Source organism: Oncorhynchus kisutch, linkage group LG23 (genome assembly GCF_002021735.2).
Source record: "Oncorhynchus kisutch isolate 150728-3 linkage group LG23, Okis_V2, whole genome shotgun sequence".
NCBI classification, from domain to species: Eukaryota; Metazoa; Chordata; class Actinopteri; order Salmoniformes; family Salmonidae; genus Oncorhynchus; species Oncorhynchus kisutch.
Genome location: NC_034196.2, coordinates 36,388,165 through 36,411,174, shown reverse-complemented (window position 1 = coordinate 36,411,174; position 23,010 = coordinate 36,388,165). Strand labels below are relative to the sequence as shown.

The following is a 23,010-nucleotide window of genomic DNA, read 5'->3' as shown; positions in this document are numbered from 1 at the left end:
ATATTCTATTCTATTCATTGCTATAGCTACCGCAAATAAACATACCGTAAGTAAAACATTGCTTTAGGATAAGACCGTCTGCTAATGGCCAAAATGTGAATGTATTAATTGTAACTGTAGGCATACAGGCTAGGCTAGTACAGTATAAGGCGTTTCATTAGTTAAGAAAGGGTCACTGTCCAGTTATGCCTGAGTCAGAGCAGTCCTAAAAGAAATTGGAACAGGACGTCTTCTGCCTTAGGGAGGTTGGGGGCTGGGTTAAGGATTAATGAATTGCTTTTTCAACATTGTTCAGCGGTGGTGATTATGGCCTATTTAAAACAGCCACAAATAGGCAAAAGTTCCTTAAACAGACATCCATCATTATGTCAAATGCCACACCCCCCTTGCTGTTCAATGGCTGCGGGGGCTGAACCTCGACGCGTCATAGGAGGAGTGATTTAAATGTGTATTCCCTCTTGGCTTTGAACTGGAGTAGCCGCCTTTCCTCTCACAAATAGTAGCGCTGTATGTCCATGAACAAGAACTAAGAACCAAATTCCTTTAGCCGAGCTGTGACTATCTGATATGAGAGAATTACTTCATCACCAAGTTTACTGTTTCAGATGTCTATAGGAAATCCATGAAGTCGACCAACGTAGTATAAAATAAGGAAACAAGAAGAGGAAGATTTAGCCTAGACTACTTCTGGACTAGTTTGCAAGCTCTCCAATCGGAATATATAACAACCGTTTGAAGTTGTTACATCTTGAAAACGGCAACAATTTACCATTGCAAGCAGCAGTCCACGACTTGGTTGAAGTTGCGCACGTCTCGTGGTAGCGCGCACCACCATCGTGATCGTTTCCTCGCGGTTACTTCACCTAAACTACCACGACGGCAAGGTGAGCACCGCAGCGCGTCACATTTTTCCACACATTTGTTAACAATAGTCCAATATCGTTTAAAGTTTCAGCCTAGTAGATGTGTTATTACACAGTAATGAACGGTAGGGTATTATTGGCAGAAAATGTTGGTCCCCTTTTCTGTCTGTCATGTTCGAACAATTATTGAGCGCAAGCTATTCGTCCGTGATTCAACATTTCCCTCTGACTATCCAGTGGAGAACATGACTTACTTTTACCCCTTATCATAGCACACATTTCTTAACCGTTCGTCCATGCTTTTGTTGTTGGGGGGGGGGGGGGGGTCTTCTCCGGTATCTTGACTGCATCTCTGCATCAAGGCAGCCCTGGTACAATGGGGAGTTGTGCGCCGGCCGTAGTGTTAATTAAAAGAGACCCGTTTTAATGAAACAGCGATGCGTGTAGTTATGGCCCCTGAGCGCATTATTAAAAGAGAAGGATATATTGCTAATCTGCCTTGGTGCCAAGCGGGCCTGACCATTGCTCACTGTACTATTTGTACTATTTATAGTGGCTGTTAATGGTGCAGTCAGGCTTATTTATTTTAATTACAAACGACTTCCCCTTGCTTGTGTGAGCGGGGTTATTTGTTCATTTAAACTGGGGGGGATGGGCGTTGGGCTTTGACAGGTTTTAATTAGTGTAGGTTTACCAAAGGCACAGGGAGCAATACTTCTCTACAAAGTGACTGGTGTAATGTGAAATTTGATCCGAGCCACTTTGGTGAGATATGGGACTTGTTGATGCACATCAACAAGATAAAGAAACTATGCCCAAGCCTAAAAATACCTAGTGGTCTTATAAAAACACAGTTTAGTATTCACCATATGTTGAAAAAAATAAGGTTATAAGCCTGCATTTACACAGGCAGCCCAATTCGGACTTTTTCCCCCGCTAATTGGTCTTTTAGACAAATCAGATCAGCTCTTTTGCTTGAAATTGGGCAATAAATCTGAATTGGGATGCCTGTGTAAATGCAGCCTATTAGGCCTATGCTATCTATGTAGGTTCCTATCCAAAAGAAGCATAACAATACAAGAAGACTAAATGATTGGGAGCTGACAATGTATTTATCACCAACAAGTGAGTATTTCAATGAAGAAGAGCCAAATGCAATTGGTTAATGGCGAGTGAACCATTATTTGCTCTGTCAACCCGAAACCACATGCAATCCATCAGTCTGTCCTCAGACAGCCAAGGTATTGTGTTCCTCCTCATTAGCCTCTGTTTTTAATGGTTATTTCATCAATCAGTCTATTACTAGAGCGGAACACAGCTGTCTCTCCTCCTCACTAACCTTTGTTTTGCCTGATCATTCATTTATCATTAAACGCAGCAGCGGAGACCGAGCTTATTACAAATCAGAGCCCACAGACTCTTATCGCTCAACAAGGACTCCAGTTTATCAATGGAAGGAGCGTAAGTAGTAGCCTAGTCAAGGACAGACTCGGGCGGTCTCCAAAACTCATCTCAACAAAAATAACTCTTTCCTTCACCCCCTCTAAACTTTGTCCTCATTGTGTGCTGCTCGTTCATCTATCTGGCTTGCATAGACTTTCCTAACCCCCTTTTCTCTTTGTATTTAGAAAGCCAATATGAGAAATGCCCTAGCTTGTTTTTAGCGATAGGCTTTGGTTACAAATCAGCGTTATGAAGATATGGCGTTCACCAAAGTTCTGCAGGGTGTTGATAAGAAGGAACACTAAGTCCTTGCGCCCTCCAAAATAGGTGGGTGTCTACTGTGTTCAGCGGGGGGATAAGCTTGTCTAAGTCCCTTTTAGGGTAATGTAATTGTTGGGGCTTGCTCTGCATTGAAATTTCACTGGCTCCCCCTCTGATGCTGATGACATTCCCCAGGGCATGGCTCAGGTATTGTCTCAGAGTTTGCCGTGTGCTGCGAAAGATGATTAAATGTAGGATTTGCATTTTCATGAGATCAGTGAGTTTTTTTTGTGAGGTTATTTTGGCTCGTCTTCGCTTACGGCTGAGGCTTCTGCAGGTGTGTGTCTGTGTGATTGCATTCGCTGTGCTGCCACAACTTGTCGCAGGTACGGTGAGGAATGCAAAAAAAGCGAGTAGTATTTCTGCACCCATTTGAGACTTTCACGTAGCTGCACTGCAGCAGTTCTTCTGAGACTTCAGTAGGAAGCCAAACAAACAGGGAAATAATCATTCATTTAAGGATAGCCTCTTCTCCACTTGGGTTGTACTTGGTCTGCCGTGGCTTCACGGTACATGTTATGATCTGTTTGGAGTCAAGGGAGACTAACTGGTTCGACAGGCAAATTGCCAGATGGCCAGAAAAAGCATTGAGGCTTAGGACTTGTTGACATATTGTAGTCAAGAGGAAATGTTTCCATACCATATAGACACTATCCAGTCCTTCTTTTAAAAGAGAAAAACAGGGTATAGCTCCTACTCAAGTGCATGTCTATGAGAGCTATGAGAGAGAGGAAGAGAAATGGAGGTCACATTGGCGCCTCTGTTCCTATATTTGACCAGAATTCCTCTTTTTATTTCACGAGGGTGGAGGCTCTTGTATTTCGGGGTATAGTAATTGATTTCACGCTGGTAATTCACTGCCCGAGGCGTCTGGCTCTGAACACAGGAAACGGACTGCAAAGCAGCAAGCAGAAATGGGCCATGTAAGGTGTCTTGTGTTCCAAACTGTAAATTCACTAGACTAGCTGTGTATTCATCATACACAATGACCTCATTGCACTAATTGCATAATGGTTTATAGCTATATGCCATTATGATAGTTGCAGAAGGTTCTGCCCCCCTGCACAGTACTGTTAAATGTTTCCCTTACTGTTCCTTAGGTGGGATAGTCCATCCCCTCAACTGTGATGCCCCACATTGCCCGAACAAATCCGGCATCAAGTGTTTTCATTTCAATTTGATTTCAATTCCACATCCTATGATGCAGCTGTGGGACCCATTGCGAGGAGTAAATTGGAAAACAATGTTGTTGCCCCCAGGTATTTTTGGAAAAAAATGTTCTCAAGTTGTTGCCTCTGGTCTCCAGTTTGTCAGGGTTGTCTTTGACCCTGACTCTGAGACAGCACATTGCCAGCTGGCATTTGAAACTGACTGGTAAAGGCTGAAATGTGCCCCGGGATGGCCCCCTTCCAGGAAGGGGTCACACTGCCTTCCTGTGGCAACTTGGCCCTCCCCGACCCCCGATTGACATCCCCAATCAGAGCAGCTCTGTGAATGACCTTTGAACTCCCCAGGGCATCTCTTGTCTGTTGCCTCTTGACCTCGGTGGAAGAACAGCTAGAGGAAATAACGTGATAGAGTCCCAGATGGCAGGCAATCCCCCACATGCAGACGCCAAGCCCTCTTTCCCCCTCATGCAATACCTTGGATTTAAGGCAACAGTATAAGCTTTCCCCCTTTCTTCCAACAGCCTTGCCTGGTTCAGGGACTCTCAAAGCCACAGAGAAATTGACAGCGGCCTTTTTAAAAGGGGCTTGTGGAAACAACTTAGCGTAACGGTCATCAATAAAACGGAGAAATGTCTTGTGCTGATATTCACGATTGGATTGATATTGTGTGTCTTTGTGTGTGTGTGTGTGTGTGTGTGTGTATGTGGGTGTGCACGTACTGATAGGCCTGTGATAAGTCAAGTGCTGACCTATGTCAAGAATGTATAAAAAATATCTCAACTGTCCAAATGTCAATAGATGGGTTGGTTACAGCAGCTACATGTAGAGAGTCTGTAGTGAACGTAGCACATGCATCTATTGAACTAGATACTGCAGAGTAGCACTGTGGAAAAAGCTTTACCGCCAGGGTTTGGTCCCTCAGCTCTTTGTCGTGTTCCTCTGTATGGGTCCTGAGATGCAGGGTTGGTGCCCCATGTGAAGGCACTTTGTTGGGGTCAGTCCAGCGTCGCCCTGGGCCTCTCTTATGGAGCTCAGCTCTCCTTGATTGGAGCCAGGTGTCCGAAGCAGAGAGTGCATAACTGTGGTGGACCAGCGGCGGACTGAAATGTCTTGTGGGAAGGGCACTCGTAAAGCAAAACATGCCCTCATTTAAATTAGAAGCACTGGAGGACAAATTAGGACGCTGTTGTTAATTTGGAAAATGAAATCCGTCGCTGCAATTATTTAGTGTTGTTGGCCATAATTATGAATCATGAAGCCGGTGAAAAGCAATGGCTGACTCATTGCTGAGTTGCACGCTGGTATGGTTCTTGTTAGTGTGATTTGAAAGCAATATTATCCCCAGCTGTGCATGAAATCAGTTCAGTTTTGAAACGTAAAAGTGGGAAGTTCGGATATACAGTAGAAATGAACCGATAACGGCACACTTGGAATGTGGAGACATCATGTAGATTACCATTGGTTGTCTGGTGTCTCAAAGGATATGGGACTCCATATGTCATCTCCGTTACACCACAAGAAGGTTTATATACTGGTATACCGGAATGTCAACTCCGTAACCCTAACGAAAGTTTTTTGTAATCACTCAAAAAACCTCTGTCGACTAGTCTACTCACCCAGTGCAACCCAACAACACAGAAGACCCAACAACACAGAAGACCCAACAACACAGAAGACCCAACAACACAGAAGACCCAACAACACAGAAGACCCAACAACATTATTCAATGAGCAGGACTCTGCAACATCAAAGACCTCTCTTCTGGGACACATTATCAAGTTGCAATGAGAGGTTATATTTGCAGCCGGCTCAAAGACAGTGCGGCTTTGGTTAGTAAGAAGAGGTTTGTGTGTAGGTTGTCGTGGGACGGCTGCTTTCCAGGGTGCCAGTCGCCTCTGAGGCACATATTTTTCAGGAAACTGTACCCCCCCCATATCCCTTAAATGAATAGGCCTAAGCTCTCTTTGCCAACGAATCCCAGAGCCAACCGATTGGTTACCGTGCCAAAACTCACATTTGGGAATCCGAGGCCTCGCTCTTTCCTATCTGTGGGGCTTCTCTCTCCTCATCACCCACGTTCCAGGTGGATGTACAGTACAGTTGGGACATTCCAGGTAGATGTACAGTACAGTTGGGACATTCCAGGTAGATGTACAGTTGGTACATTCCAGGTAGATGTACAGTAGTTGGGGCATTCCAGGTAGATGTACAGTAGTTGGGACATTCCAGGTAGATGTACAGTACAGTTAGGACATTCCAGGTAGATGTACAGTACAGTTGGGACATTCCAGGTAGATGTACAGTATAGTTGGGGCATTCCAGGTAGATGTACAGTACAGTTGGGACATTCCAGGTAGATGTACAGTTGGGACATTCCAGGTAGATGTACAGTAGTTGGGGCATTCCAGGTGGATGTACAGTACAGTTGGGACATTCCAGGTAGATGTACAGTTGGGACATTCCAGTTAGATGTACAGTAGTTGGGACATTCCAGGTAGATGTACAGTATAGTTGGGACATTCCAGGTAGATGTACAGTTGGTACATTCCAGGTAGATGTACAGTACAGTTGGGACATTCCAGGTAGATGTACAGTTGGGACATTCCAGGTAGATGTACAGTATAGTTGGGACATTCCAGGTAGATGTACAGTACAGTTGGGACATTCCAGGTGGATGTACAGTACAGTTGGGACATTCCAGGTAGATGTACAGTACAGTTGGGACATTCCAGGTAGATGTACAGTATAGTTGGGACATTCCAGGTGGATGTACAGTACAGTTGGGACATTCCAGGTAGATGTACAGTTGGGACATTCCAGGTAGATGTACAGTACAGTTGGGACATTCCAGGTGGATGTACAGTACAGTTGGGACATTCCAGGTAGATGTACAGTACAGTTGGGACATTCCAGGTAGATGTACAGTTGGGACATTCCAGGTGGATGTACAGTACAGTTGGGACATTCCAGGTAGATGTACAGTATAGTTGGGACATTCCAGGTAGATGTACAGTTGGGACATTCCAGGTAGATGTACAGTTGGGACAATCCAGGTAGATATATAGTACAGTTGGGCCATTCCAGGTAGATGTACAGTACAGTTGGGACATTCCAGGTAGATGTACAGTTGGTACATTCCAGGTAGATGTACAGTAGTTGGGGCATTCCAGGTAGATGTACAGTAGTTGGGACATTCCAGGTAGATGTACAGTACAGTTGGGACATTCCAGGTAGATGTACAGTACAGTTGGGACATTCCAGGTAGATGTACAGTATAGTTGGGGCATTCCAGGTAGATGTACAGTACAGTTGGGACATTCCAGGTAGATGTACAGTTGGGACATTCCAGGTAGATGTACAGTAGTTGGGGCATTCCAGGTGGATGTACAGTACAGTTGGGACATTCCAGGTAGATGTACAGTTGGGACATTCCAGTTAGATGTACAGTAGTTGGGACATTCCAGGTAGATGTACAGTATAGTTGGGACATTCCAGGTAGATGTACAGTTGGTACATTCCAGGTAGATGTACAGTACAGTTGGGACATTCCAGGTAGATGTACAGTTGGGACATTCCAGGTAGATGTACAGTACAGTTGGTACATTCCAGGTAGATGTACAGTACAGTTGGGACATTCCAGGTAGATGTACAGTATAGTTGGGGCATTCCAGGTAGATGTACAGTACAGTTGGGACATTCCAGGTAGATGTACAGTTGGGACATTCCAGGTAGATGTACAGTAGTTGGGGCATTCCAGGTGGATGTACAGTACAGTTGGGACATTCCAGGTAGATGTACAGTTGGGACATTCCAGTTAGATGTACAGTAGTTGGGACATTCCAGGTAGATGTACAGTATAGTTGGGACATTCCAGGTAGATGTACAGTTGGTACATTCCAGGTAGATGTACAGTACAGTTGGGACATTCCAGGTAGATGTACAGTTGGGACATTCCAGGTAGATGTACAGTACAGTTGGTACATTCCAGGTAGATGTACAGTACAGTTGGGACATTCCAGGTAGATGTACAGTTGGGACATTCCAGGTAGATGTACAGTATAGTTGGGACATTCCAGGTAGATGTACAGTACAGTTGGGACATTCCAGGTGGATGTACAGTACAGTTGGGACATTCCAGGTAGATGTACAGTACAGTTGGGACATTCCAGGTAGATGTACAGTATAGTTGGGACATTCCAGGTGGATGTACAGTACAGTTGGGACATTCCAGGTAGATGTACAGTTGGGACATTCCAGGTAGATGTACAGTACAGTTGGGACATTCCAGGTGGATGTACAGTACAGTTGGGACATTCCAGGTAGATGTACAGTACAGTTGGGACATTCCAGGTAGATGTACAGTTGGTACATTCCAGGTAGATGTACAGTAGTTGGGGCATTCCAGGTAGATGTACAGTAGTTGGGACATTCCAGGTAGATGTACAGTACAGTTGGGACATTCCAGGTAGATGTACAGTACAGTTGGGACATTCCAGGTAGATGTACAGTATAGTTGGGGCATTCCAGGTAGATGTACAGTACAGTTGGGACATTCCAGGTAGATGTACAGTTGGGACATTCCAGGTAGATGTACAGTAGTTGGGGCATTCCAGGTGGATGTACAGTACAGTTGGGACATTCCAGGTAGATGTACAGTTGGGACATTCCAGTTAGATGTACAGTAGTTGGGACATTCCAGGTAGATGTACAGTATAGTTGGGACATTCCAGGTAGATGTACAGTACAGTTGGGACATTCCAGGTAGATGTACAGTTGGGACATTCCAGGTAGATGTACAGTACAGTTGGTACATTCCAGGTAGATGTACAGTACAGTTGGGACATTCCAGGTAGATGTACAGTATAGTTGGGGCATTCCAGGTAGATGTACAGTACAGTTGGGACATTCCAGGTAGATGTACAGTTGGGACATTCCAGGTAGATGTACAGTAGTTGGGGCATTCCAGGTGGATGTACAGTACAGTTGGGACATTCCAGGTAGATGTACAGTTGGGACATTCCAGTTAGATGTACAGTAGTTGGGACATTCCAGGTAGATGTACAGTATAGTTGGGACATTCCAGGTAGATGTACAGTTGGTACATTCCAGGTAGATGTACAGTACAGTTGGGACATTCCAGGTAGATGTACAGTTGGGACATTCCAGGTAGATGTACAGTACAGTTGGGACATTCCAGGTAGATGTACAGTTGGGACATTCCAGGTAGATGTACAGTATAGTTGGGACATTCCAGGTAGATGTACAGTACAGTTGGGACATTCCAGGTGGATGTACAGTACAGTTGGGACATTCCAGGTAGATGTACAGTACAGTTGGGACATTCCAGGTAGATGTACAGTATAGTTGGGACATTCCAGGTGGATGTACAGTACAGTTGGGACATTCCAGGTAGATGTACAGTTGGGACATTCCAGGTAGATGTACAGTACAGTTGGGACATTCCAGGTGGATGTACAGTACAGTTGGGACATTCCAGGTAGATGTACAGTACAGTTGGGACATTCCAGGTAGATGTACAGTATAGTTGGGACATTCCAGGTGGATGTACAGTACAGTTGGGACATTCCAGGTGGATGTACAGTATAGTTGGGACATTCCAGGTAGATGTACAGTATAGTTGGGACATTCCAGGTAGATGTACAGTATAGTTGGGACATTCCAGGTAGATGTACAGTACAGTTGGGACATTCCAGGTAGATGTACAGTATAGTTGGGACATTCCAGGTAGATGTACAGTTGGGACATTCCAGGTAGATGTACAGTATAGTTGGGACATTCCAGGTAGATGTACAGTTGGGACAATCCAGGTAGATGTACAGTATAGTTGGGACATTCCAGGTAGATGTACAGTATAGTTGGGACATTCCAGGTAGATGTACAGTTGGGACATTCCAGGTGGATGTACAGTACAGTTGGGACATTCCAGGTAGATGTACAGTTGGGACATTCCAGGTAGATGTACAGTATAGTTGGGACATTCCAGGTAGATGTACAGTACAGTTGGGACATTCCAGGTGGATGTACAGTTGGGACATTCCAGGTAGATGTACAGTAGTTGGGACATTCCAGGTAGATGTACAATACAGTTGGGACATTCCAGGTGGATGTACAGTACAGTTGGGACATTCCAGGTAGATGTGCAGTTGGGACATTCCAGGTAGATGTACAGTAGTTGGGACATTCCAGGTAGATGTACAGTATAGTTGGGACATTCCAGGTAGATGTACAGTACAGTTGGGACATTCCAGGTGGATGTACAGTTGGGACATTCCAGGTAGATGTACAGTAGTTGGGACATTCCAGGTAGATGTACAATACAGTTGGGACATTCCAGGTGGATGTACAGTACAGTTGGGACATTCCAGGTAGATGTGCAGTTGGGACATTCCAGGTAGATGTACAGTACAGTTGGGACATTCCAGGTAGATGTACAATACAGTTGGGACATTCCAGGTGGATGTACAGTACAGTTGGGACATTCCAGGTAGATGTGCAGTTGGGACATTCCAGGTAGATGTGCAGTTGGGACATTCCAGGTAGATGTACAGTAGTTGGGACATTCCAGGTAGATGTACAGTATAGTTGGGACATTTATTGGGACATAAATATTTTTTATTTTCTTTGACCCTCCTCAAAGTCATAATATTTGTTTTTTGGGGGGATTTTAGTTTTTGTCCAAAAAATACTAAAATCACCAGCAAGATGTATGTGATCGTGTCACAATTTAATTAAGGTATTAAATTATGTTATTTTCAAATACAATCTCTTTTTGGGCTTGGTTGTGGTTCATTTACAGTGTACAAATGATTATAATTATGTTTCGGTCCCCCGACAATCTGCTCTGACAAAAATCGGCCTACAGCTGAATCTAGTTACCTACCCCTGGTGTGTACAGTATGGTACGTTCCAAGTGGGTGTACAGTATGGTACGTTCCAAGTGGGTGTACAGTATGGTACGTTCCAGGTGGGTGTACAGTATGGTACGTTCCAGGTGGGTGTACAGTATGGTACGTTCCAAGTGGGTGTACAGTATGGTACTTTCCAAGTGGGTGTACAGTATGGTACGTTCCAAGTGGGTGTACAGTATGGTACGTTCCAAGTGGGTGTACAGTATGGTACGTTCCAGGTGGGTGTACAGTATGGTACGTTCCAGGTGGGTGTACAGTATGGTACGTTCCAAGTGGGTGTACAGTATGGTACATTCCAGGTGGGTGTACAGTAGGGTACGTTCCAAGTGGGTGTACAGTATGGTACGTTCCAGGTGGGTGTACAGTATGGTACGTTCCAAGTGGGTGTACAGTATGGTACGTTCCAGGTGGGTGTACAGTATGGTACGTTCCAAGTGGGTGTACAGTATGGTACGTTCCAGGTGGGGGTACAGTATGGTACTTTCCAAGTGGGTGTACAGTATGGTACGTTCCAGGTGGGTGTACAGTATGGTACGTTCCAGATGGCTGTAAAGTACGGTATGGCACAGATGTATTTAGGATAACCATGATAACGTGGATGACCGAGAGGAAGCTTGATTTCCTGAATGTTCAGTGGGTTTCCGGAATAGAATGTAGAAGCTGTGGTAAACATCAACCAAATACCCTAAGTTGAAATAAAGCCTGCTAATAAAGGTGTCAGTGGTGTTATTTCCTGGACTGTTAATGTCTTTAAAACAGAAATATCATTGCATCTGTCCATGTTAAGCTCAAACATTCTCGTACTGCTGAATAGACACTTTTCCATTCGCCCACCCTTGTTGTTATCATCCTTACTCAGGGTGACATTATATTATACCCCCCCTCCCCCTTCTTCTCTCCAGGCCAACCATGGTGAACAGCCGGGTGGAGGCATCAGCCGTGTCGGTGACAGGGGGCGGCGGTGGCTCGGCAGGTAGGTCATGCGCGGGCTGTGGTGGGCGCATCGCCGACCGCTTCCTGCTCTTCTCCATGGAGCGCTACTGGCACACGCGCTGCCTCAAGTGCTCCTGCTGCCACGCCCAGCTGGGCGAGATTGGCACCACCTGCTACAGCAAAGGGGGCATGATCCTCTGCAAGAACGACTACATCAGGTGAGCTTCAGGGAAGGCAGCATTCAAATCAGAAAGGACTCTGGGTGGGGGTGGATGCAGCACGATAATGGCTCCTCCTCACCGTCTTGTAGGCAGGTGTAGTGTCTGCCTCCATATTGGTCATGCAGATGGAGGAAACAGATTTGATTGGAAACTACCATACTACGGTGACATAGGGGTGGGGAAAGGGGAAGTACATGGGGAAATGATTTGTTATATATACTATGTTATATAGTCTGAAATTACCATAGGTTGTAAGCTAACGGTCTCTCAAATGTTTTAGGTAACATCAACCATTTTGGACCTGGGCTAGTTGACCAAGTGAAATTAAAGTGTTTTAAATATTCAACACACAGCCCAGGTGAAAAATCATTGAAGATAACTAAAACAGCTGAGAGATCGTTAGCCTACAACCTAAAGTAAATTTTTAGTGAGCTTCTCCTTCAATAAGGAGTTAATAGTGAAAGTGCAACGGAAATCCACTTTCCACAGCTGATCCCGCCTGATGAGTCTGTTAATGCTAGGTCAGACAAGCACAGACAGCTCTGAAAGCAGTTGAAAAAGTGGAGGAATTTGTCAAGTCCTTTTCTCTCTGTTTGTTCTATGCACGCATAAAGGCACCAGGTGTTTGGGTGTGAATGCGGTCAGGTAGGGTGTGGCAGGATATCAGAGACCGGAGGCTGTTATGAAAGAGGTATATGCTCACAGCAGGGTTGGGTGTGGGTCTGGGGGAACAAGGAGATTCTGACAGCTACTCTATCCTCTCAAGACATGACCAACTCTGTCTTTCACTACTTTTTGCACATTTTAATGACAAAACCTAAGGAATTGCGTAAGATGAGGGGAAACCGGGAAAAGACTGCACATTAGCCAATTCCATCACCACAGCATTGCTCCTACACTGTTTGCCTTAATAATGTCTTGCCCAGTCTGGACTATGTGTGTGTGAGAGAGAGAGAGAGAGAGCGAGAGGCTGGCTGGTCCAACACAGACTGGGATTGTGTGTGTGTGCCTGCGTTGGCACTTCTCAGGCACTGGTGCTCTCCAGGGCAAACACTGGGGCAGATCCGGCGCAGTCTGGAAACCCACACAGCCCGAGAACGCCCGCACGAAGGGAGGCCTGCTGGGTAGAGCAGAGACACTGGGCACTGTACATCAGCTCACTAAGAATACAGAGGATTTAAAGCCACTCCCACCAGAATAAATAGCACACTTCTACTTCCCTACAATTGGAATTGCGATGGTCTAACATAGTGCAGCACCTTGTGTCCATGTAAACGATGGTCTAACATAGTGCAGCACCTTGTGTCCATGTAAACGATGGTCTAACATAGTGCAGCACCTTGTGTCCATGTAAACGATAGTCTAACATAGTGCAGCACCTTGTGTCCATGTAAACGATGGTCTAACATAGTGCAGCACCTTGTGTCCATGTAAACGATGGTCTAACATAGTGCAGCACCTTGTGTCCATGTAAACGATGGTCTAACATAGTGCAGCACCTTGTGTCCATGTAAACGATGGTCTAACATAGTGCAGCACCTTGTGTCCATGTAAACGATGGTCTAACATAGTGCAGCACCTTGTGTCCATGTAAACGATGGTCTAACATAGTGCAGCACCTTGTGTCCATGTAAACGATGGTCTAACATAGTGCAGCACCTTGTGTCCATGTAAACGATGGTCTAACATAGTGCAGCACCTTGTGTCCATGTAAACGATGGTCTAACATAGTGCAGCACCTTGTGTCCATGTAAACGATGGTCTAACATAGTGCAGCACCTTGTGTCCATGTAAACGATGGTCTAACATAGTGCAGCACCTTGTGTCCATGTAAACGATGGTCTAACATAGTGCAGCACCTTGTGTCCATGTAAACGATGGTCTAACATAGTGCAGCACCTTGTGTCCATGTAAACGATGGTCTAACATAGTGCAGCACCTTGTGTCCATGTAAACGATGGTCTAACATAGTGCAGCACCTTGTGTCCATGTACGCTCAAGGTCCATCCTCACAGATATTTCTAATGCAGAACGGGACTCAGTACGAAGCTTATCAGATGTATAATACAGTTAGTGGAAAAGGGCAAGGCTCTCATTGCCGAGTGGCGCTGTGCCGCTGAGTACGATACAGGCAGAGAGGGGGGAGCGAGAGAGGGGAGGGAGAGAGAGGAGGGAGAGAGAGGGAGCCTTAATTAGGGAGAACAGGGTTCCTCTCGGGCGCTCGCTTATTAAATTACTGTTTGGATTAAGATCAAAAATTCATTACAGTGTGCAGTCAGAGCTGGGACACTGATAGGGAACTGGAGGGAGGGGGGGGGGGTATAGCAGCCAAACCAGTCTGGTAGGTGTCACAAGGAGGGGGTGTAATAAAGGTGAGAGCGGTTGAGAGGCTTTCTATTAACACTGAACAGTTGAACTGTCTACACACTAGGCTCTCTGAGGGATGCGCTAATGTGCTCTGGGTAGTCTACCAAATGTGGTGTGGAAGTTTCACAAAATGGACTTACCTGGTCATGCTCTAACAATGAGGCTAACTGTTCGACATCAGCAACGCAATGTCTGCTTCACCAAAAGGCATGTAGTGGACCGTAGTCTTTGTCTTACACTTTACACCAAACAATGACATCACCAGCATCTACAGAAGGTAATCCGTGACTTGTGGAGAAAAAGCCCTTCATCAGGGTTCTTCACCAGTATCAGCTGTAACATACTTCCTGGCTCTCCCAGTAGCCTGCCACGGACTTCATCTGCAGCTCAAACCCCACATGGAATCTGTGGCCGCCGGCTGAGCACTCATAAGACCTGAGTCACATGTCTCAGCATCACCACCAACACTATTCAATGCTGCATCCCTCCCTTTCAGTCCTGCTGGAACACGTGTCAAACTCATTCCATCGAGGGCTGAGTGTCAGCGGGTTTTCACTCCTCCCTTGTACTTGATTGATGAAATAAAGCTGCTAATTAGTAAGGAACTCCCCTCACCTGGTTGTCTAAGTCTTGAAAGGACAAACAGGAAAAACCTGCAGACACTAGGCCTTCCATGGAACCAGTTTGACAGCCCTGTATTAGAATCTAGACCTATACTTGACTTTATTCATGACTTCAGCCACTGGTCTGGGACCTATTTCCTTTTATTGCTCGAGATATTTCTATTTAGGATTGGCAAAGGGTGAGCTGATTCAGAATCAGATATAAGAAGTGTGGTGCTGAACAACAGCATTGCTTTCATTGTGAAAATGAGGTATGACTTGGTCCGAGGGGTAATGTGTTGAAGTGTTTGTGGTGTGAGTGGTTGCAGTGGTCTGACACGGGTTGTTCATCCACAGGCTGTTCGGGCACAGCGGGGCATGCAGCGCTTGTGGCCAGTCCATCCCTGCCAGTGAGATGGTGATGCGGGCACAGGGCAACGTGTACCATCTCAAGGTAAGAGGAACTTCAGCCTAAAAGTAAAAGACTCATTCCACTGGGCAAAAACTGGTTGAATCAACGTTGTTTCCACTTCATAACAACAACAACAAAAATGTATGTGATGACGTTGAGTCAATGTGGGAAACTGATTGGATTTGCAAAAAGTCATGAACTTAAGGGAATTTCAGATTTTTTTTCACACAACTTTTAACATAAATCCAATGATGGGGATTGTTTTGGGTTTAATTCACATTAGTTGACAACTCAACCAAATGTAAATCAAAACTAGTCGTTGAACTGACGTTTTAGCCCAGTGGGATACCAACAGAAGCCACAGAGGCCTTTTATAACACAGCAATATGACTCAGCAAGAAACCCATGCTTCTGTTGCTCTTTCTTAAAGTTCCTCATGTCCCTCGCTCTCTGCAGTGTTTCACCTGTGCCACCTGTAGAAACCGGCTGGTGCCGGGCGACCGCTTCCACTATGTCAATGGCACCATCTTCTGTGAGCACGACCGGCCAGGGGGCGCCCTGCTCAGCAATCACCTGACCTCGCTGCAGGGGAACGGCATGATGCCCGACCAGAAGGTGAAGGGATGGGTTCTGATAGAACCGCACAGCCCTTGGTTGATAGTCCAATCCATGTGATTTAATTAATGAATGTGGATTCTGACGTCTCCAAGAGTGCTGTTTTTAGAAATGCTGTTCAAAGTGGTGTTGGACTGTGGTCTTCTTGCTGTCTTTGTTCTTGTAGTATTGTATTTATGCATAATCAATGTGTGCCAATAATCACCTCTTTCTCCTGATCTCAGGTCTGCTGAAGAAGAATGGGTGACAAAGCAACGTGTGCCTTCTCCTCCCCCGCCGCCTCCTCCTCCTCCTCCTGCTCTTCTTCCTTTTCCACCCATAAGTTTGTCCTGCACCATCCATATCATCCTTCAGATATTCCGATATCCGTACTCCGGATACTGCTGCCAGTGTCCCATTAGCTTTCCCAGTAACACGGCATTTCCCCCAAAATAATGTTTATTCTGGTCATAGAGAATGATGTTCTCAACCTTGACATAATTGAAGTCTCCTGCTTCAAGGGAACGATGTGGAGGAGGGAAAGACTGTTGATGATGGAAGAGGATGATTTATACTGTCAAACCAGTGTCTGTTTTCGGTAAGTCCATTGGTGACTGACTTGCATAAGACTGACTTGTAGTAATGCCCTGAGAGGACTATGGCATTTCCAGTGATGGACCATCCTTGATGTAGCACCTTTCCCTAGCCAGCACAAAACTACAGGGAGAGGGAGATGCCACAGACCAATAAATATAAACTGGTTCTCGTCCGGAGCTGTTTCAACCAAGCTACAGTTTAATGACTCCCGAAACACGAAGAGTGTGTTCAAAACAAGATCGCCACATGAATACACAGACACACACTCTCTGAGCTCAGACTCTAGGCCCTTTCATGTGTCGGATTGAGGGAAACAGGAAATACTTTGGTTGTAGTGCTATGCGACCGTAGCTTTTGCCCCCTGGACGTTCCTGAACTCTCATTCCTGAACTCTCATTGGCTCACTCGAACTGTCGAGTTAGGCCGAACGAGGAATGATCAAATACACCTGCCTGGATGTCTCGTCTACTTTCAAAAATATACTCTCTGTGTACTAAATGAAGAATGCCTGTAGAATATTCATCAAAACATACCTTTTAGTCCCATGATTATTTTGTACTGCAAGTGGTTGCCTTGTGTTTCTCGATTGTCTTCGATATTTAGTTATGTTTTCAGGTGAAGATGGTTCCTGGGGTTAGTAAATGTACTCCTGTTTATGGGAACATACAAATATGCATTTGTAATTGTTGTTTAAAAAATTTGGCCGGTGAGAATTGTTATTCCAACATGACTTTGCAGCAGTGCTCTATACGTCTTAATGTATTGTTGTTATGTGGTGGTGGAAGAGGACAAGGTCAAAGTTGAACTGGTCCACATATAACCAGGGTCGTGTTGAGTAGGGCTCACTGTAGATAGAAAACAGAAATAAGTGTTTGTTATTGGAGAGGCCATGTAGTCCCTCGCTGTTTCAGGCCGTTTTTTCCGTTTGGTACCTAATGAACACGACCCGGGTTGAGGGAAGAGGAGAGCGGCATTGGGATGGAGAGAAGTAATAACTGTACATACCTTTTCTAGTGCTATTATTGTATTGTGGTCTATGGTTGAATTGCGTCTTTGTGTGGCCTAAAACATCTATATGGAGAAAAAAAGTACTTTCTAAATAACTATAATAATCATAATATTGCCAGTCACCTGTGTCGTGTCTGTAATGAGTGTTTGGATAATATTTACCTGCCGTTTGTGTGTGCGCGTGTGTAGCGAGGTGTGACAAATAGCGCTTTCACACCGAAAGGTAAAGCTCCCGGACTCAGACAAACATGGCCGATTACCCTCAGGAATGGAATTTCAAAGGCTTGAGCTGGGGCCATTACAGAAGCAATTAAAGTGGGATACGCTGGAGGCCCAGGCTTTAGCTGAAGTCCTGTGCCGGAGTCTAATGAGGCCTAATCTGGTGAGCTGGCCTAATTAAAAGGGAGGGACCCCTTTCCTGTGGGTGCTGAGTAGAGCAGTCCAGCTGTTGACTTTACAGTGCTCACAATGCAACAACAAACTGAAAGAAATACGCCAACCCTTTTTCTCTTACCTATAACTCCATATAACTTTACTTTCTTCACTGCGTATGAATTTGACATTTTCACTTCTTTGTTGAGTTCTTTACTTGGAAGTTAGGGTATAGGGCCTCTACATATAGTACTGAAGGGCATGTCGGAATTGTTTCTTGGCATGAAAACACCCCCTCAGATCTTGTTTATTTAATTAGCTAATTAAACTTCCATCTTATAGGTAGGTACCTTTGGCCTAGAAATCACAGTCAGCTTTTATGATCTTCTTTTATTTCTTATTCCGTGACTTTTCTACAGAGAGAAATTAAAACCAAACATGCAACATGCCTACAAAGAAGACAGAAAAAAAACACTGGAGTAGCCAGCTGTGACTTTTCAAATGAATGTTCCCAGAGAAAACTCTACCATAAGCATTGTGGTGTATGTCGGTGCCTCAGCAGTTCCTCTTTTAGGGTTAGCCAATTAGGTTCACACTCAAAATAACAATGAGTGTTTTAATGGCCGGATTTCAAAGCATTTCTTTGGTAATGATGTAGAATGGTTTTAAAGGATGAACACATTCCTCGGGTTCTTCAAACATAATCCAAACCTGAGCATGAGTTTCAAATCTTTAAAAAACAAAACGTTTTTGTCAAGGTATTTTTGGCATTCCTCAGTTTGTTTCTAATTAGACTCCCATACTTCCATAGACACAAGTGGAGTTCAATCATAATAACCAGAATAAACCTGATCTGAAAGAACTACGTAAGGGAAAGCAATATACCCAATATATATAAGAACACCTACAGAAGCACCTATCTGACATATTGTAGAACCTGTTATCGAATTGGAGGTACCTATCCAGTCATTTTAGATCAGTGTGGATTTTTAAAAATCAGTTCATTTTTAAAACGTAGGAGTATTGCATACTGATAACAGCCACACAATCCGTCTCTATACCTGTTCTAACCAATGTGGCACCCAATGTTTCATTTGTATACCTAGTCTAATTACCATTTGATCCAGTAGCCTGACTAATACTTGGCCAGTCATCTCATCAAAATACATGGAAAACTTATCAGAACATTTCTCTTAACTGTTCAGTTTAGGTTTAAAGACACTGAAAATGATCAAGAAACTGAAGCAATTGTATTATCGGTATCTTATTCACAGGGGATTCCATAAATAAACACTTTTTGCTGATTTGCAATTCTTTGACTCAATATATCTGCCAGAGATAATGAGTAGCAATTGTCAGTCAGTCAGTGAAGGCAAGGTTTTATTTGTAGCTCCACACCCTTCTGCAGGGTGGCAGCTTGACATCCCCAACCCATGTGTTGAAGTGCTGATATGGTATCAATTATTTATCCCACGTCTGTGATTTTGAGAAGCATCAGACAAATTCATTAACGTATGCAAATGACCCTAATTGCAATTATCTCTATATCTTGATAAGTAAAAGGGGGGAGGGAATCTACCAATCCCCCTCTGTGGTGCAAGTTACACTTTGCATTCAAACCAATCAAGCCTAATCTGCATATAACTAATTAGCTCAACATATTCAAAAACCAATTAACGGGTCTCTCAAATAGCTTCTCTGCCACACAGCTTTTCTTTTTGAGCTGAGCTGGAACAAGAACAGTTTTCTTTTTGAGCTGAGCTGGAACAAGAACAGTTTTCTTTTTGAGCTGAGCTGGAACAAGAACAGTTTTCTTTTTGAGCTGAGCTGGAACAAGAACAGTTTTCTTTTTGAGCTGAGCTGGAACAAGAACAGTTTTCAGGTGCACAGCTTTTCTTTTTGAGCTGAGCTGGAACAAGAAAAGTTTTCAGGTGCACAGTTTTGCAATGTGCAATGTTCCTTCCTTGAGAGAAGTGGAGTTCGCTTTTTTTTCTCTTTCCTCAATTCACTAATTAATCAAATTAACACATGCAAATTGGTGTAATTGCATTGTTTCGTCACCTCATGTTGTGTGAAGAAAGAAAAAAACAGGGAAGCAATGGAACAGCGAAGATATTTTTACCTGATGCCAGAGCGAGAAAGACAGATGTCCAATAGACCTGCCCCTCACCGCAGGGACCAGGTGAGAGAGGTGATGCCACCAGCAGAGTGTGAGGCCTGCAGGCTCACTATCAGCCACACAGCACACAGATGGAACACCTTGCTCTTCCTCAATTGCCTTTCCTCGATTCCTCTCTCCTCCTTTTCAAAACACATTTAAGAAAAGGTCCCCGGGAGGAGACAATGCATTTTGAGGAGGCGAGACCCAATACCAGAGAAAGCTGACCTTCCAAAGTGCATTCTTAACAAATCCTATCTGCAGATGTTTTGCTGCATTTGTAACACAATCCCTACAGTACATAAACTCAGCAAAAAAAGAAACATCCCTTCAGGACCCTGTCTTTCAAAGATAATTTGTAAAAATCCAAATAACTTCACAGATCTTCATTGTAAAGGGTTTAAACATGCTTGTTCAATGAACCATAAACAATTATTGAACATGCAACTGTGGAACGGTCGTTAAGACACTAACAGCTTACAGACGGTAGGCAATTAAGGTCACAGTTATGAAAACTTAGGACACTAAAGAGGCCTTTCTACTGACTCTGAAAAATACCAAAATAAAGATGTCCAGGGTCTCTGCTCATCTGCATGAATGTGCCTTAGGCATGTTGCAAGGTGGCATGAGGACTGCAGATGTGGTCAGGGCAATAAATTGCAATGTCCTCACTGTGAGATGCTTAAGACAGCGCTACAGGGAGACAGGACGGACAGCTGATCATCCTCGAGGTGACAGACCACGTGTAACAACACGTGCACAGGATCGGTACATTTGAACATCACATCTGCGTGACAGGTACAGGATGGCATAAACAACTGCCGAGTTACACCAGGAACGCACAATCCCTCCATCAGTGCTCAGACTGTCCGCAATAGGCTGAGAGAGGCTGGACTGAGGGCTTGTAGGCCTGTTGTAAGGCAGGTCCTCACCAGACATCACCGGCAACAACGTCGCCTATGGGCACAAACCCACTGTCGCTAGGCCAGACAGGACTGGCAAAAAGTGCTCTTCATTGACGAGTCGCAATTTTGTCTCTACAGGGGTGATGGGCGGATTCTCGTTTATTGTCGAAGGAATGAGCGTTACACCGAGGTCTGTACTCTGGAGTGGGATCGATTTGGAGGTGGAGGGTCCGTCATGGTCTGGGGCGGTGTGTCACAGCATCATCAGACTGAGCTTGAGCAGGCAATCTCAACGCTGTGCATTACAGGGAAGACATCCATGTGGTACCCTTCCTGCAGGCTCATCCTGACATCCTGACACAATCCAGCATGACAATGCCACCAGCCATACTGCTCGTTCTGTGCGTGATTTCCTGCAAGACAGGAATGTCAGTGTTCTGCCATGGCCAGCGAAAAGCCCGGATCTCAATCCCATTGAGCACGTCTGGGACCTGTTGGATTGGAGGGTGAGGGCTAGGGCCATTCCCCCCAGAAATGTCCAGGAACTTGCAGGTGCCTTGGTAACTTCTCACAGCAAGTACTGGCAAATCTGATGCAGTCCATGAGGAGAAGATGCACTACAGTACTACTTAATTCAGCTGGTGGCCACACCAGATACTGACTGTTACTTTTGATTTTGACTCCCCCCTTTGTTCAGGGACACATTATTCCAGTTCTGTTAGTCACATGTCTGTTCAGTTTATGTTCAGTTTATGTTCAGTTTATGCCTCAGTTGTTGAATCTTGTTATGTTCATACAAATATTTGCACGTTAAGTTTGCTGAAAATAAACACAGTTGACAGTGAGAGGACGTTTCTTTTTTTGCTGAGTTTACATACGACATCCCTTCAATTTGTCAGGGAATCCATCGGATGTAATTCACATTTCTAAGACCAATGTAAGCCTTGCACTAAATGCTCCAGGCCTTCACATGGCACTCTGGGAAATGAGGGCATACAGTGCCTTCAGAAAGTGTTCAAACCCCTTATTCCACATTGTGTTGTTACAGCCTGAATTCAACATGTATTACATATATGTTTCTCTCACCCATCTACACACAATCCCCCATTATAACAGAGGGAAAACATGTTTTTAGAAATGTTTGCAAATGTATTGAAAATGAAAGCCAGAAATAAATCATTTACATAGTATTCACACCCCTGAGTCAATACATGCTAGTATTAGAGCTCCTGAGTGGGGGCAGGGGTCTAAGGCACTGCATCTCAGTGCTAGAGCTGTCACTACAGACCCTGGTTTGATCACGGGCTGTATCACAATCGGCCGTGATCGGGAGTCACATAGGGCTGCGCACAATTGGCCCAGCGTCGGGTGTATTGATACACCATCCAAAGTGTAATTCATCATTTCACCATGCTCAAAGGAATATTCAATGTCTGCTTGTTTTGTTTTTACCCGTCTACCAATAGGTGCCCTTCTTTGCGAGGCATTGGAAAACTCCCTGGTCTTTGTGTTTGAAATTCATTGCTCGACTGAGGGACCTTACAGAAAATTGTATGTATGGGGTACAGAGGTGAGGTAGTCATTCAAAAATAACGTTAAACGCTATTATTGCACACAGTGAGTCCATTCAATTTATTATGTGACTTATTAAGCCATTTTTACTCTTGTACGTATTTAGGCTTGCCATAACAAAGGGGCTGAATATTTATTGACTCTAAACATTTCAGCCTTTCATTTTGTATTCATTTGTACAAAATGTTAAAAACATAATTCCACTTTGAAATGATGGGATATTGTGTGTAGGCCAGTAAGACAAAATCTAAATGTAATCATTTTTAAATTCAGGCTGTAACACAATAAAATGTGGAAAAAGTCAAGGGGTGTCAGTACTTTCTCAAGGCACTGTATGATTCTTAACATCCTGTTAATTAGGAATGGTGTCCTTGGAGTTATACAAAAGCTATTCAGAGGTAGAGCAATAACCAAATATCAGCTCCTGGCATCTTTTGTCTACATGACAGAGCTCATATGCAATTTCCTTGACAGAGTCAATGCCTTTCCTATCTGAACACACAGACAGTCAAGGCTAATGCCGTGTATTGTCTTAGCTAAACA

The 23,010-nt window shown here is 44.4% G+C and overlaps 1 protein-coding gene across 1 annotated transcript; it reads left to right on the top strand.

The window, feature by feature from the left end:
- The first annotated feature begins 448 nt into the window (after window positions 1–448).
- Window positions 449–21,740, top strand: lmo4a (LIM domain only 4a). Its single transcript, XM_020457864.2, has 5 exons — window positions 449–884; window positions 11,629–11,877; window positions 15,207–15,303; window positions 15,718–15,876; window positions 16,101–21,740. Exons 2-5 carry the CDS (start codon window positions 11,636–11,638, stop codon window positions 16,107–16,109), a joined length of 507 nt encoding a protein of 168 aa, XP_020313453.1. The 5' UTR covers window positions 449–884; window positions 11,629–11,635; the 3' UTR covers window positions 16,110–21,740.
- The last annotated feature ends 1,270 nt before the right edge of the window (window positions 21,741–23,010 follow it).